Source organism: Dermochelys coriacea, chromosome 26 (assembly GCF_009764565.3).
Source record: "Dermochelys coriacea isolate rDerCor1 chromosome 26, rDerCor1.pri.v4, whole genome shotgun sequence".
Taxonomy (NCBI): domain Eukaryota; kingdom Metazoa; phylum Chordata; order Testudines; family Dermochelyidae; genus Dermochelys; species Dermochelys coriacea.
Window position 1 is genome coordinate 5,528,547 of NC_050093.1, and position 16,197 is coordinate 5,544,743.

General features: G+C 57.7%; 1 protein-coding gene across 3 annotated transcripts in view; it reads left to right on the forward strand.

Moving 5' to 3' along the window:
• Positions 1 to 16,197, forward strand: part of LOC119848593 (actin filament-associated protein 1-like 2) — a 28,662-nt gene that overhangs the window by 1,770 nt on the left and 10,695 nt on the right. For 2 of the 3 annotated variants that reach the window (XM_038384567.2, XM_043503227.1), the window contains exons 2-7: positions 10,231 to 10,359; positions 11,046 to 11,138; positions 12,025 to 12,101; positions 14,463 to 14,562; positions 15,074 to 15,291; positions 15,895 to 16,074. In XM_038384567.2, the coding sequence (XP_038240495.1) occupies positions 10,231 to 10,359; positions 11,046 to 11,138; positions 12,025 to 12,101; positions 14,463 to 14,562; positions 15,074 to 15,291; positions 15,895 to 16,074 (797 nt within the window). Of the gene's footprint in view, positions 1 to 10,230; positions 10,360 to 11,045; positions 11,139 to 12,024; positions 12,102 to 14,462; positions 14,563 to 15,073; positions 15,292 to 15,894; positions 16,075 to 16,197 lie in introns of those variants that run through there. The other variant, XM_043503228.1, reaches the window with a different exon arrangement.

Sequence of the window (16,197 nt, forward strand, 5' to 3'; positions counted from 1 at the left end):
GGAATGGGGGAATACAGAGGGCCTCAGGGTCTCCCATGCAGGTGCTGAGCTCCCCACAGCAGCGCTGGGTGTCAGAGTGGGATGTTGGGGGTGAGATGAGATCCCTGCAGAAGTGGTCGTTTCCCCCTCCCTTGTCTCTGCTGCGTAGGGGGTGATAGTGCAGGAGGAGACTTTATCCGGGGTGGGGGGTGGGAGTCACATCCCGATCCCGGCTGATCTCCCTTTAAAGGCCTGACAGAGGCCCCTGCTATGGGTAGTTCTGTCTGCTTTGTGCACCCAGCTCTGAGCCTTGCATCTGAATTTCTGGCAGCTTTCCTAGTCCCTAAAGGTGACCTGGGGAAAAGCTATCGAGATCAAGCACTAGCTGCTGAATGGCCTTAAAACACTGGCATCTCAGACACATCCCAGTCTTCCTTCACCTAGATTCATAGATACTAAGGTCAGAAGGGACCATTCTGATCATCTAGTCCGACCTCCTGCACAGCGCAGGCCACAGAATCTCACCCACCCACTCCTATGAAAAACCTCACCCATGTCTGAGCTCTTGAAGTCCTTAAATCATGGTTTAAAGACTTCAAGGAGCAGAGAAGCCTCCCTCAAGTCAACCATGCCCCATGCTACAGAGAAGGCGAAAAACCTCCAGGGCCTCTCCAATCTGCCCTGGAGGAAAATTCCTTCCCGACCCCAAATCTGGCGATCAGCTAAACCCTGAGCATATGGGCAAGATTCACCAGCCAGATACTACAGAAAATTCTTTCCTGGGTAACTCAGATCTCATCCATCTAATATCCCATCTCAGGGGATTTGACCTCTTCTCCACCACCCTGCTATTGCTGGGAATGCCCTGCAAATGAGAGATCGCTGCTTCCCGACATCTTTGGGCTGTCCAAAGGTTGTCTTGACTGTGCTGGCTCGGTCCCAAGAGGCTCTGATATACCTATGTGCCATGGTGGGATCTGGCTAAGAGAGAGCCCTGCATACGGAGCTGGGATGCTGAGATGTGTAGCATGCAGGGTGTTTGTGTGTTTCCTTGCAATAGTGCACACTTTTAGCAAGTGTTTAGCATCCTAATTTTATACTTGTTAAAGCCAGCCCCTTGGGGCTCCCCTGAAAGGCAGCCCCTAACCCATCCCAGCTTAGCCAAGTTTTGTCTCTCTCTGAAACTCAGGCTATTATTATTTGGCCGTGCGGTCAAGCAGATGGGGCATCAGACTGGGAGCCAGGACTCCTGGATTCTATCTCTGACTCTGCCAGTAATCTGCTGGATGATCTTGGGCAAGTCACTTCCTCTCTCTGTGCCTCTGTTTCCCCTCCCACCCATTGTCTGTCATAGATTGTGAGCTCTTTAGAGCAGGGGCTGTCTCTTACTATGTGCTTAGCAGAGTGGGGTCTTGATTTCACTTGAGGCCTCTGGGTGGTACTGTCAGGTAAATAATAATAGAGGTCTCAGTCAAGGATCGGGTCCCAGTGTGCTGGGTGCTGCACAAACATACAATATAAAACCAGTGTCTGCTCTGGGGAATTCCCAGTCTGAGATGGTGACACACAGATGAACAGATCAGTGTGTGTGTGTGTGTGTGTGTGTTTGTGTGTGGTGGGGGGACGAGGACAAGATGACAGTAAAGCCTTTGCATAAATGAGTGGGCTTCGTTCCTTCTCCTGCTAGCATTGCAGGAAGACTGTGTCCCTCAGCCAACATCTGGCTGAATCCAGTGACTCTGGCTTCTGCGCTACTTTAAAAAGGAGGAGCGTGGGGCTGGTCCCATGGGCACTCTGGAGCTGGGTGATGGAAGCCACAGGCAGCACACTGGGGTCTATGCGTGACCCCTTTCCCTGGGGTGCTCAGCATCCACCTCCCCTGAACACGGGCGCATGCCTTCAGGGCACATCACCTGGAGCGTCTGAGTAGACAGTGGCCCAGCCATCGCTGACAGCAGCAGGGGAACGAGGTGTTAGGAATGGGCTGGTGGAGGAGCTGGATTTTCCATGTGCCTTTCCCTGCACCGTCTAGACTTCCCCAGCTCCACAGCAGTTCCTGTTCTTTGGGTGGGGGTGGCCACTCCTGCGGTTCCCAGTAAGGGGCCTACTAGACATGGGATTGGGGCAAGGGGACCTGGACAGGGCACGTTGCTGCAGGCGGCAGCTATTGTGGGAGGAGACAGGAATGGGGGCAGATGCGTTTACCTTCAACGGCTCTTTCTCACCATGGAAACCGAGGCATCTGTTTTCAATCTCTGCAGCATTTACTTGGCCCGAGATGTTTGTGGATGGCGCGTTGTCAGGGGCGAGTCGGAGACCCCTTGGATTGCAGCAGCCAGGCTTGCAGCGCCAGGGAACGACACGCACACCAGCGCAGGCACGCTGACACACAGGCGTGAGCACACGTCTGCAGGCACACATGCTCGTAGACATGCAGACACAGCCACGTGCCTACATGTGCAAACCCTGTCATTTAGCCAGCCACCTGTGTGCACACAGGTACACAAGCCTGCATGCATGTGTGACAAAGTGGGTGAGTTCCATACACATGGGTGCACACACACCTTTGTGCACGCATACATGTGCGACAAAGCATGGGGTACACATGCTTTCGTGCACATACAAACAAGTCCATCATACTAAACCCATGTGACATGCAGTGCATGCGTGCACAGAGCTCTCCCGTTGCTGACATTACAGAACAGGAGCGCTGCTTCCCACAGGCCCGTGGGTGCTAAATGCTCTGACTCATCCCTTACACGTTGGGTGGCTTCCTCCCCCAGCCCCCTGTCATGTGTTCCTGCAGTGCGTGGCTCGCTGGGTGCCAGGCGGTGGGTGAGCCCCTGAATGAGCTTGTGACAGACCATCATTGACATCTGTGGGAGCTGGAGGGGAGAGAGTTCATGGCAGGGCAGGTTCTGTCGGAGCTGGGCCTCTTGCTTGGTGCTGTGGGTGCCAGCGGGCGAGGTGTGGGGTTCTGGGGAGCTGGGGTTGTGGGGGACAAGGCACTAGCAGGCCCGAGGCGAGAGTTGAGGGGAGATGTGGCCCCAGGACTGGGGTGTGGGGGAGGAGGAACGGTGCTGGGAGTGGAAAGCTCTGCAAAGGGGATGTCATCACAGAGGAATTCAGACTCTGCTGGGGTGGGGGCAGGAAAGAGGGAAGTGAGGAGAGGGGGAGAGAGGAGGTGGGGAGACCAGAGGGGAGCACCGGGGAGTGCACAGGGCCCCCTGCCTGGCCTGGCAGATCTGGGCTGGATTCCCTTCCCTTCCCAGGGGCTCTCTGGATCTGCGCTGGAGGAGCATGCTGGCTCTGCTTGTGCTGTGCTCTGGGATGTCTCCCTCCTTGATTCTGCCTTCTTGATTTCCAGAACCCCCTGCCCCTTCCCAGCACCCTGCTGCCCCTGGACAAGGTGCAGGGAATTAGTTATTATCCCCTTCCCCCCCTAACATCCCCTTGTCCTGTTTCTAGGGAAGTCCAGATGTTTGGATCCCCTCCTGCTTTGCTAAACCCATCTCCCTCCCAGATGTTTTCTCTCCTCCAGGCAGTGACAGTTTGCACACGCTCCCTGCCTGCCCTTGCACCCGAGTCCCTCCCTCTCCTCTGAGCATCTCTCTCTTTGTCCCAGGGCCCTGCTCTGCAGCACCCCCTGTGGCAGGTGCATGCACTGACCACTGATAGTGCAGGGGCCGAAGCATGGGCTCTTCAGCATGTCTGGGGAGGATCCAGGGGTCAGGCAGGCTGGGAGGAAGGCACGGGAGCAGCAGCTGGGAACGGGATGGATGTGGCCAAGCTCCTGTTGAACCCCAGACTGACCCAGGCTGTAGGATTGCTGAGCAGTGTCAGAGTGTTTCGCTCCTTTAAGCTGCAGATGTGGCCCAGGTAGGACCCTGGGGCTCTGGGAATGCAAGGGGGTGATGCCAAATGAGAGGATGATATACAAAGAGAAGTGAGCCCAAGCTGCATAGAGTGTGGGCTGGATAAGGGGAATCACGCATCACTCAGCGCCCCATGGGGGAGCCCAGCAGCCCCTGTGCTGGCTGACTGCCCACCTCTCTCTCTTCCTCTATTCCATTTCCCACATCTGCCCACCCACCCTCCCTTGCCATGTCGCCGCTGCTTCACTCTCCTCTTCCCTTTCTCCCCGTCTCTGAGCCACTCACTGGTCGTCCTCCTCCCATCCTGCCAGTGAGTTTGTGCAAAGGACGGGCAGGGAGCTGGAATCCCCACCTCTGCAAGTTCAGCTTGCAGTGCTGAGAACCAGGTTCCCCTTAGCTAGGTGCTTGCTCCCCCTAAAACCGCCCTGATGCCTCTCCAAGGACCTGGGCCGTCTACCACTCTGCTGTATCCCCAGCCGTTTACAAGGCAGTTCAACATTTGCTCTCTCACCTGGATGCAGCCAGGCCTTCCTGAGGAGTCACACCACATGACTGGTCCGTATGGCGTGAGGTGGGGGGAGGATTTCACTTTCTTCTGAAACATCAGCTATTGGCCTCTGCAAGAAGTGGGTCATGGGACTAGATGGGCCCACTGGACTGATCTGCAGAGACCAGGGCTTGGTGGGCCTATTGGTCTGACCCGGCACAGCAGAGAGCTGTGGGGACCAGGCTGGTCTGATCAGGAGTAGCAGAGAGGTGGGGATACTGAGCTAGATGGGCCGGGCAGGGAGGTGAGACTATCAAGCTAGATGGAGGGGCTGGTTCAGCAGCGAGGAAGGATTCTAGCTTAAACGGATTTGTGGTCCAATCTGTGGATTAGGGAGCGGGTGGTGTGAAGGGACAATGGGGGAGGGACAGACACATAGTTCTATGTTCTTGACTGGCGTGGCCAAATCTGAAACTGGAATCCCATGATGAAATATGACCTCGGCTTTTCTTGTCCCGGGGGAACGTGGGACAGCAGGTCTGCAGCCTTCAGAACTACAGGGTGGGGGTGGGAAAAAAGCACAGTAAACCCTTCTGTTTTATGAGCCAGGACTGGGGAGGTGGGAGGGGAGCGGGGGCTGTCTTGCTTCTGCACATTTGGCAGCTCCGTATCAGCCTTTCCAACATCCTTGCAACACACGGAGTTTGGGCGCCTTTCCCAACCCTCTCCTCTGCTTGATCATCCTGTGAAGAAGCCAGGACATTTCCTCGTGCCACTTATTGACCACACGACTTGCCATGGGTCTGATGGTGCACACTGTGTTCACTGATCATGGCCCCTGTGTCAAACCACCGGGTCTGGAGTTCCCACTGGCTGGATTATGCATTAGATCCTAACCAATATAGCTCCAGCTGCTAGCTGATGTGTGAGTGCATCAGGGCACATTTATGTTTGTTTAGCTGCCCCCATGGAAATGTTTGGGGGCAGTGACAGCTCCCCACCCAACACTGCAACCCGATCTGCTGCTGGAGAATGTTAAAGCCGCTGAAACTGGAAAAGGGCAAAGGAAAGAGCAGGAGATGTTGCCTAAGAGCGAGATCTCTGGGTACATCCACACTGTAGCCGGAGGTGTCCTTTTCCAGCTTGCGTACTCGGGCGTGTGCCAGCGTTGATTGAGCCCACACACTAAAAGAAGCAGTGTAGTTGCAGTGGCAAGAGCTAGCCACCGAAGTCCAGTCCCATGTGAGATTGTAGGTAGGTATTAGGGCGTCTGCCCGGGCTGCCATGGCCACATGGCTGTTTGTAGTGCACTAGCTCACAGCTTCCGCCCTGCATGTCTACCCAAGCTGGGAACCACACCTCCAGCTGCAGTGCAGCCGCACTCTGCAAGGCAGTAGAATAGCCCCCAAAACAAGACATGGGAGCCCCATTTGGACTGGCCAAAGAACGTCCCATGGGGAACAATCCTTCCCTGTTTCCTGCTGGGATGAACTGTGTGCCCCGGTAGATTCCGCCCGTGGTTGTGAAAGGAGGCGTTGAGTGTGTGTTGGCGCTGTCCCGCCAGGGTGGGTGGTAGCAGGAGAGGCTGGCCAGACTGGGGACTAAGAGAGGTGAGTTATTCCCTAGCCCAGTAGGTGAGGAGGACGGAGGAGAAAGTGACATGTCCGTGGATGGAAAGGTGCTGGCGTGTGAGAACAGAGGTGGAACGGGAGTGTCATCGGGAAACAACATGGGTCTGTCAATATGACTCGAGAAGCCGCCGACCTGACCGTCCCCAGCTAGAGGGTAAGGATGGGGCTTCATCCGGAGCCTTGTCCCAGGCAGCGGGGCAGGCCGCTTGCATCGGAGAGACTTGCAGCTGATGAGAACCTTCCTCCCACTGTGCCAGGCCAGGGCAAAGGAGGAATGTGATGCAATCTCTCCTCTCACTAACCCTTGTGCCTGGCTCCCATGCGTGACCTCCCAGGACCGAGCACACAGACTCATTAGGAGCCTGTCTGTGTTCAAACGTATAGAGGAGCAAGGGGCAAAAGAGGGACTGAGCATGTGCCCCAGGGCCGGTGAGCACCCTGAGCGTCCACCTGGGTTCCAGGCCTTCCCTCACAGCCCCTGCCAGCCGCACTCTGATCGGGAGAGGGGGAGACGGGCTGTTGGGCTGGCAATTCGGTGCTGCTGGGGGAAGGCTGGGCTGGGTGCTTTGCAGAGGGGGTGTGGTGGAGGTGCTGAGGGGTAGGAGTGAGGTGTGTTTGAGCTGGGTGTGTGTGTGCTGGGAGGAGGGCTGGGTTGCGTGTTTTGGGAGATGCACTGAGAGAACAGGTTTGTGCGTTTGGGAACTTGTGTGTGCAGAAAGAGGTACATTGAGCTGTGTGCCGGGGGGGGGCATGGTGTGTCTGGGGGCGCTGTGTGCCTGGGGGTGCAGTGTACCGGAGGGAGGTGCCCTGGGGGCATGTTGTTTTGTGTTCTGGGGGTCCTGTGCTGTGTGCCTGGGACATATGTTTCCTCATTAATCAGATAAATGACTATCTGCATAAGGACCTGGGGAAGACGGATGGAGCGGCCCCTGCATACTTACATACCAGGAGCCTTGTGGGGCCTCTCTGCCCCACCCCCCAGGGGCCTGGCAGGGTCTCGTTGCCCCCCCCCCGGGGTGGGGCCCCACTCATGGTTGTGGGAATGCCAGCCAGGGGGTGGAAAATCTGGGGGAGCTGTTGACCGTGATATGTTCAGATACTCCTCAGGGAAGTGCCATGGGGAGCCATCTTAAGCTCCCGCTGGGCCTGGAGACACCGAGCTGGGGTTAGAACAGCTCTGCCTGCACTGCCCTCCCCACAGGCCCCATGATGTGGCAGTTCCCTACGGTGGGGAGATGCCCAGAGAGCAGTGGGCACTGTCACCACCTTGGGGAGCAGGGCCCATGGGCTTCCTTGTGGCTTGTTACCTCCGTGAGGGGGGTTCCAAGGAATCAAGTCAAAATGAACTTGGTCTCAGCCCTGTCCCACCCCCCTGGGGGGGCAGGGAGGTTCCCAGGGGTGTGCGGAGGGTACCCTTTTTGGGTAGGGTCAGGGTGGGGGGTTGAGGGGGCCTGCCGTGGGTCCTTTAGGGCAGGCTTGCCATGGCTGGGCAGAATGGGCTCGCCGGAGCATTCCCAACATTGCAACTGTTCCAGGCAGCAAATTGCAGCTTTGCGTTCGGGGCAACCAATGAGGGAACATCGGTGCTGGGGGGACGAGGAAAAGGCTGCCCGGGCCCTGGGCCAAGAACCAGTGGGTTTCATCAGCGGGGCCTGCAACATTTTATCACAGCTGGGAGCGGGGAGTGGTGCCGAGAAGGGAGACGCAAAACATTTCCAGATGCATGGTGGGGAGGGGGGAAGAGCAGCCTGGCAGGGCGGGTGAGGAGCAGCCTGGCAATGTGGAAGCAGAAGGTGGGGAGTCTCTGTTGCCCCCTCTCTATGGGGACGGGGGAGCTGCTGGGGGTTGGAAGGGAACATGGGGAAAGCTGGCAACACCACCCAGGTCTCCCCCCTGGGAGGAAATTTGGCTGGGCGAGAAGTGGAGCAGGGGCAGCATGGTGGGAAAGGGCCAGCTCTGGGGATCTGCTGCTGATGTCAGGCCTCTGCAGCAGAGTTCAGGCAGTGGGCAAGCTGTGATCTGGGTGTCTCCTGCGTGACTCCCCATGCTGTGCCCTCTACTCTATGTCATTCCTGGGGATGCTGATGGGGATGGTGGGGTTGTAAACTGACTGGGGAAGGGGGAAGAAGCCCCTCCTCCACCATATGTTCTTTGAGTGCAGGAATTTGCTACTGGGACATAGAGCAGACACAGCTGTTTGGGGCTAGAATCCGGAGGGCCCCTTCCACCATCCCACCATTTATGGCCCAGGTAATTCTTTGCATCTCTGAAATGGCTGTGGTGAGAATGCTGAACCCCTGCTGGGGACCAGACTCACTCAAATCACTCTGCTTGTGACCCGAGCCAGGATTCGAACATGGCTTTGCTGAGGTGTAGGAATCCACTGAGCCATCACCGGGCGAGGGACGGATTCCAAGGCTTTGGGTCAAATCCACAGTTCCTTTCTGGGTTTGCCATCCCAGTGCCAGGCTGCCAGGAACAAGGAATTGCTTCTGGACACAGGGAAAAGCCAGGCAGGGATTAGCAAACCCAACGCAAGGGGTGGTTTGCATCTAGGTTCTGTGTGATTGGAACCCCCAAAGTTCTTGATTTTCAGGAGTGCTGAGTGCCCACAAATTCTGCGAGCATCAGTGGCAGCTGCAGGTGCTCAGTCCCTCTGCAAACCAGGCTGCTTCTTTCGGTGTCAATCTGTAGGCCCTCAAATGTGAACGTTTTGGGCTAAGCCTGTAGAGGGAGGAAGGAGGGTCTCTGGGAAGGAAAGATAGTCTGGAGGCAATGGGCCTGGGAGGTAGGACTCCTGGTTTCATTCTGTGCTCAGTGTGGGGAGTGTGGTCAAGTGGCTAGGACAGGGAGCATAGGCTCCATTTCCAGCTCTGTCACTTACTTGCTGTTCAGCAATGAGCAAGTCACTGCCCTGCTTTGCCCCCCATGCTATGAGGGGGAACTGAGGCACAATGATCCATTCAGAATCCCTCTTGTGGTGCCAGGTGCCTTGGAAATGCCAATCATCGTTATCCCCAGAGGCTGACGGGGAGGGAGCCAGGGATGGGAACTGAATGCAGGCCTGTAACCCAGGACGCTGCTGGCTGGTCCCACAGCACTTAGCTGTGGCGCAGGAGAGGCAGGCTCTCCCTGGGCTTTGCCTTTGTTCTGGGCTGATTGGGGGCTTTTATTCCTCTTTCCAAGCCATGCGAGGGGGCGGCAGGGAAATGCTCTGCATTGCACTGGGAACACACCATCCTTCATCAGCTGTGCTGTTTGGTGCAACATTAATGCCCCCTCCTTCCCCTTCTCCCCTCCCTCCCTTTTGGTGCGTGGGATGTCAGTGAAGGAATGGAGGCTTCTGAGTGCTTGTTGGTGGCAGGGCACAATTGCCCTGCTGTCTGACAGAGGGGGTCACGGGCGAGGGAGGGGTAAAGAGGCCTCATTCAGGCAGCAGCCCAGGAGACAATGCCGAGACATTCCCCAGCATCGCTAGCCCGGCGAGGGAGGGCTGGGAAGTGGAATGAAAGGAGAGATGTCACCGGAGAACTTTCCAGCCACATCTGCACCTTTGACATGCCCTGGCCAGCCTTCCCCAAGGGGGCGCTCCGGGTCCATTCCGAGTGCTGCCACCACCCTCCCCAAGGCACTGGGGAGCCTATGGTTCAATCGCTCTCTGGCAAGAAACACCGAGTTAAACTCACCCTTCAGCCAGTCAAACCCCATATTCATCTCTCCTCTCAAAGAACCTGGAAGCCCAGTCCCCCAAACAAGCCTGCTCTTTTAGTGCGGACATAAAGGGCCTTCAGTCTCCCACTGCTGCTTATTCTCTCCTTGTCGCCCCCTTCGATCACCCTCCCCCCTTCCCTAGCAGCTCTGGGTACCTCTTGTGTCCTCCTCTGAATGGCAGGATTGTGCTGCAAGCTGGGGTCAGGTGCAGGAGATGGGAGCAATGAGTCTGTTCGTCCCCAGATGGCCCATGGGCGCAAGAAGCCAGTTCTGGGCCAGCCAGGATATAGAGAGCAGGGGACGGCAAAGGGATATTTTTTCTGCTCCTTGTTGAGGTTGAAAGATACTTGCTCCAATCTTGGAAATTCCGGCCCTGGGCCTCGCCCACCGTGCATTGACCTGTCCTGGACACCCAGAGCTCCATGCGCTCAGCTGGGTGGCTCTAAGGCATTCCCGGGGGCTGCTGTATTGGGATCCCCCAGTGGGGGCGATGTGATGGAATGGTGTTCCCCTAGTAACTGCCCTGTTCCTTCTGTGTTGGCTGCAGACCTAGACAAGCTCCTTTTGGACCTAGAGTCCTTCCTGATGATCCTGGACCGGGAGAACCTCAGCTACATTGCTCAGGCCAAGAAGAAATCCATCGCTGAGCTACTTTCCAGGTTCCAGAGCCCTCCGTGTATGTATCCTGCTGCTGGGGCATAGGTATCCAGAGACAGGTGATGTTGTGCTAATAACCCATGGGGGCGGCTGTATCCTAATAACTCCACAAGAGGGAAGATCCGATTTGTTCTTGAAGCCTTGTCCATTCCCACAGGCTCTGCATGCTCCCTGGAAACTGGGCCAGCCAGTCAAATGACTTCTTTGGTGCTCAGCATAGTCCAGCTCTCTGGATCTTTGCTTATCCAGTTTGTCACTCTCTGTAACTTTGCTTACCAATGAGATTGTCCCCTTGGGCCTGCCCAGAGCTGGTTCAATTTAGCCCTTTTTCTTATCTATGCCTGACCCTGACCTTCTTCCAGCATCCCTGTTATTCCTACGGGTTTGCCCAGCAGGTTTACATGAACTGCCGATGGGGTGTCTGCAAACTATTCACTTCAGCTCCCGGACTGGAGCTGCTTTCGGCAAAGGAGAATGATGCATCGTGAACAAGCCATTGCTGGACTCAGTCTCCAGACCAATCCCCGTTCAAGTCCCTAGAATTTGAGGTTCATTCGGGATTGTCTGGGATCCCCCAGCACCTGTCCGCCCAGTCATCCGACCCCATCTGGAGCAGCAGCCTGATCTCAGAGCTTTTATCCTCCGCTTGTTTGTGGTATTAGTCCTGTCACCTCCTGTGATCCTGATCCGCCTCTTTCCCCACAGCAGAGGACGCAGAGTACATGATCATGCGCTGCATCTCGCCCTCCTCTGGGAGCAGCGCCTTCCAAACGCCAGCTGACCTGAGCCCGCGCCATGGTGAGCAGTGGAGTCAGTACCATGTGGGGGACACGAGAGGAGTCCCACGAAGAGGGACTAATTATATATGTCGGGCCAGCCCCTGCTCTCAGTGACACAGCTGTGGAGCCAGAGGGACTGCAGTGCAGGCATGAGCACCCTAAGCGTGAGATCAGAATCAGGCCATGTGGCTTGAGGCCAGTAACGAGTTCAAATTTTCTGCCAAATATGCAAAAGTGGCCAGTGATTTCAGTTGCCCTCGTTTGAGATACATGCAGGCACCCAAAGCTTGGCACCCAGAGGCACTGGGTATGTTTGAAACATCAGCCTATGGGATGGACCAGGACTCTCCGCTTTGGCTTAGAAGGTGCTAACACTAGTCCGGTGGCTCAGCTGGCTGCAAAGTGCTGAAGCCAGCCTGCGGGGACATCCACCCCCTCTGAGGGGAGTCTCAGTGCTACCCATTGCTATAGAGAGCCTGGAACTCTGTGCTCCACGACGGCAACTGCACTGAGCGTGGGCCCAAGCTGCCATTGTGGGTACTCAGCTAGTGGCCAGGCCCACTCAGCTGCCAGGCTGAGGGATTTGGGTGCCCATCTTAGGGGTCCACGTTTGCAAACTGGGCTCTATTAGTGATGCAGACTGAACGATTGCAAGAGCTTTGGGGCCGGATCCAGCTTGCATCGGCTCCCACGGAGCTGGATCAGGCTTCTCTAGCTCCAGACACCGGGTCTGGCACTCTCACGAGGATCTTCGGCCCACTCTTGGGCCTGGAAGGTTTGGAGCAGGGCTGAGCAGAGCAGCTGCAGCACGCTCAGCATCCCATGGGCACCTGAGCGGGGGATCCCGGCTGCAGCTGGTGCCAGTGGCTAGTTGAAATGATTTTAATCGTTACCTTTCTCGGCAGCAACCTCGTCTCCAGATCCAATGGGAAGGGGAGAGTGTGACTCACCCGCTGCCAACGGCCAGTGCTCCCCAGGCGGGGTAAGTCTGGATCACTCTAGGTCAGGAAGTAACGAGAGGGAGACAGAGATCTCTGTTACCCCTGATGACCAGGGTGGAGTCAATGGGTGAGCGCTTTGCTAACTTCATGGGGCAGCGGCAGAGCCTGTCACACTGTGGATGCCCTGCTGTGCCCGCTCCTAGGCCAGCCCCAGGCATGGGGGGAATCCCAGCCCCTGGCCGTTGCTGTGACTGGGCGTGGGAGTGGGAGACCCGACACAGTTTCCAGGCAACACTGCATGTCCCTGGGCTATGGCCTTGCTGCCTTCTCAGCGCAGAAAGAGCGGAGCAGGGAGCGTGGGGAGGAATGTTCCCATGCAGCCTGCCAGCTCTGCATGTCCAGCAGGGCCTGGGATGCGTGCGTGTGTGAGCACAGTCCTCAGCCCTGGTGGGGAATCCAGACGGCAGAAACAGGGGCTGTGGGGAGGCACATGTGACCCCCCCACCCCCCGTTTGCCCCTATGACCGCTGGCTGCAAGCAGGGGCGTGGGTTGTGATTGCACCCTCTTGATACAGATGAGAGCAGCCGGATTCTGCTCCTGCTGCTCTTGGACTCCAGGCTGATGGTGTAGCTGAGCTCAGAATCCAGCCCAGGGTCTCTAGGGGCTGAATGTGGGGCAGTGGCTGGGGATTGGGGCGACTGGCTGAGTGTGGGGGAAATGGGCTGAGGGAGGGGGATTAGAAGCAGCATCAGGGCCGCGGGTCAGGCGCTGGGGTTGGAAAGGGCTCAGGGGGATGTGTCAGAGGGTAGGGGAAGGTCCCTGCATGAAGGAGATGGGGCAGGGGTCTGCCTTTTTTTTCTCTCTTGCCCCTTTCCTCCCAGCAGCTTCTTGGGCCCCTTGCCATCCCCTGTGCAGCTTAGGATACAGGGGTCATAGTGAGGCCTCCGTACCCCACAACCCCGGCCTGAGGCCTAGGGAAGGGCCTGCCTTGGCTCCCAGCCTGTGACAGCGGGAGCTGGGCTTCCCGGCTGCTGGGCTGTCAGGCCCCTCCGCAAACAAGAGCAGATGGTTTGGCCATGAGATCACTGGGGAACCGGAAAGGAACAGGAGAGTCTGCAGCACAAACTGGGAGTTTCCAGAGAGAGATGTGCAGAGGGATCCACTCCCTCCCCCACCCCTGCCACTCCCACCCACTCAGGTGTCCAGTGCCTGAGGAACAGCCACACGCAGGACGGGCCATCGCAGGACCTCATGGGCACATTTTCTTACATATGGGGATGTGTTGCAGTGCCTGCAGTATTGGGTCCGTTGTACTGCAGAGAGCAAGAGACACATGGTATGAAGTAGCAGAAGTGAGTGGGCTGTACTGCAGGGGAGGGACATATATTACATGAAGTGCAGCACTGTCTGTTGCATGCGCAAGAGAATGCGTTGCATTACATCCAACAGCAGGTGTTGCATTGCATGCCACAGAGCCAAAGTGTAATTCTTGTGGAGAATGGTACATTGCCTGGCATGCAGCAGGGGTGTCTTCCATCACATGCTGCACGGGATGCACTGTATTTCATGAAGAGAGGCACATTTCATTTGATGCAGCAGGGGAAGCTGGCTGCTGCGTGCGGCCAAGGGTGCGTTGCATGCAGCAGAGACCTGGTGCATTCCCATACAGTGCTGCGCCCTCCATTGCAAGCAGCAGGGCATTGATTTGCTTGCATGGCTGGGGGATTGGTTGACAAGATGGCATTTCCCCGTGCTCTGAGCAGACATGCAGCTCCAACGGAGTTCTGCTGCTCTTCTGGATGTGGATGAAAGCAGGCAAATGTGGGCTCCAGATGAGGTAACCGGAGCCGTGGCAGGGGGGAGAGGACCACCCCCCGGGATGGATTGGCAGGAACAAGAGCGGCGTCCCGTGCCAGAGCGCGAGATGCCGCTGACAGATTTCAGGAGCAGTTAATTTGGTAGCTAAACAGCATGAAGGCAGTGGAGACCGATTAACCATAGAGGCCACTTTAGGGGCAGTTAAGTTGTGAAGGAAGCAGAAATCTGAGCCACGGGCATCAAAGACTCTTTCATCTCAGTCCTGTCCAGATGCAGGGCTCCGAGTCGGCAGACATCCTGGAAGGAGCAGGGCGATTGCATGCTGGGGGGAATCCATGCTTGCTCCAAGCCCACATCAGCCTGGAACAGGGAGAGAGAGAACTCCCGAGGTGGAGATTGAGCAACTGCCCAGGGAAAGGGGTATCTTGAGCCCACCCTTCAGTATGCAAAGGGAGAGCACAGCTCCTGAAACCTCTCCTGAACCCCCAGGGGGCTGACAGGCAGGCAGAGTCCTACTGTCGCCCCGTGCCCTGATACTGCCTCCCCTGGCTCTGTCAAGCTGAGTTCTCCCTGCTCTTTCTAGACAAACCCATTGGGCGTCCTGCCCCACCTCCCTAGCCTGCCAGCTGAGGACTCCTACGAGGAGGCAGAGCCCATCAGCCCCGAGGGACATATGAGCCCAGGTAACCAGCCCCTTCCTCTCCGAAACCTGCGGGAGGTGGGAGCAGCTGGCAGGACATATCCGCTGCAGCGTGTGTACACCAGCTGCCCCTCACGTGTCTGCGCCATGCCTGTCGCACATGGCACACCTGTCGCACAAGGCCCATCAGCTGCACTGTATGCACCTGGGGCCTTCCAGTGGCCCCCCCCTCCAACAACTGTGCCATGCCTCCTGCACCTCTCTTGCACAGGGCACCCCTGCCGCACTTTGCATGCCTCTGGCCGCTTCCCTTTTGAGGCACCCTCCATGCTTGTGGCACACTGTGCCACCTCTTCCATCTAGGCCACGTGGGCATTGACTGTGAAGTTCTCCCAGTCCTGCTCGGCTCCCTGCCTGGCTCCCAGCTTCTGCGGCTTGGCCCGTGTCCCAGTTCAAGCCCTGAAGCCCCTGGCCCTGGTGGGGCAGCCCCTTGCCGACAGGCAGCTCCACTCTTGCCAGGCGCTTGCTCAGCGCCACCCTTCCACTCTGGGCAGTGGGCGGCGGGGACACGGACAGCAGCCACTACGAGTCGTACGGCGAGGACGAGGACTGCGTGAAGGACCGCGCGCACTACATCCAGTGGCCACCCGCCACTGGCACCGCCGAGACTCCCGCTCGCCCTGAGGCCCAGCTCTGTGGCTTCCTCTGGAGGAAACGCTGGCTTGGGCAGTGGGCCAAGCAGCTCTTCGTCGTCCGGGAACATGCCCTGCTGGTGAGCGTTGGGTGGGGCGGAGTGGGGCGGGAGCACTCGCAGGTGGAGATGGCTTCCCTGGCACGGCCTTGCCCCTACTGTGGAGACTGCGTGGGCTGGGGTGTGTGCAGGATAGTGGGGGGGGGTGAGGTGGCTTGGCAACAGGCACCCAAGGGGTGAAGAGTGCAGGAACGTGGAGGTGGGACCAGGAAAGAGCTGCAGGGTAAAAGGGTAGGTGAACTGAAGTGCATTTGGTGCCCTGAACCTGCCAGCCCCCTAACCTGCAGACGCTGCACCCTAACCCCCCAAACCCCAATCCTGAACCCCTAAACCCACAGACCTGCAGACCCCACACCCTGAACCCTAAACCCCCATCTTCCCACATCCTGAACCCTTAACCCCCATCCTGCCAAGCCTAGGCCCTAAACCCACCACTGTGTAGACCCTGACCCCCCCATCCCTAACCCTGAAGACCCCCACTCCTATATCCTGAACTCCAGCCCCGCAACGGAGAAGGTCAGGGTTGCGAGTTCCAATTCCAAGCCCTGCTCTCCCCAGTCTCGGACCCTTGCGCTCCCCCCAGACCCCTGGCTGAGCCATGCCATTTGCCCTGTGCTGCCACAGTGCTACAAGTGCGCCAAGGACCTGCAGCCAGTGCTGGAGCTGGACCTGCACGGCTGCCGCGTTGCCTACAAGGCCAAGCGCAGCAAGAAGATGCAGCATGTGCTGAAGATCACGGGGGCGGCGGCAGAGACGCTGGTGATGGGCTTCCAGAGCCGCCAGCAGGCTGAGGACTGGAGGAAGGTTTGGAGGTGTTACACCCTGGCAGAGCTGTGCATGGAGGGGGGCCACGGGAGTGGGGAGGGCAAAGAGTGGCCTCTGCCACACCCTGGGAGCCCCTGAGGGGGACTGTGGGGTGGGGGACCA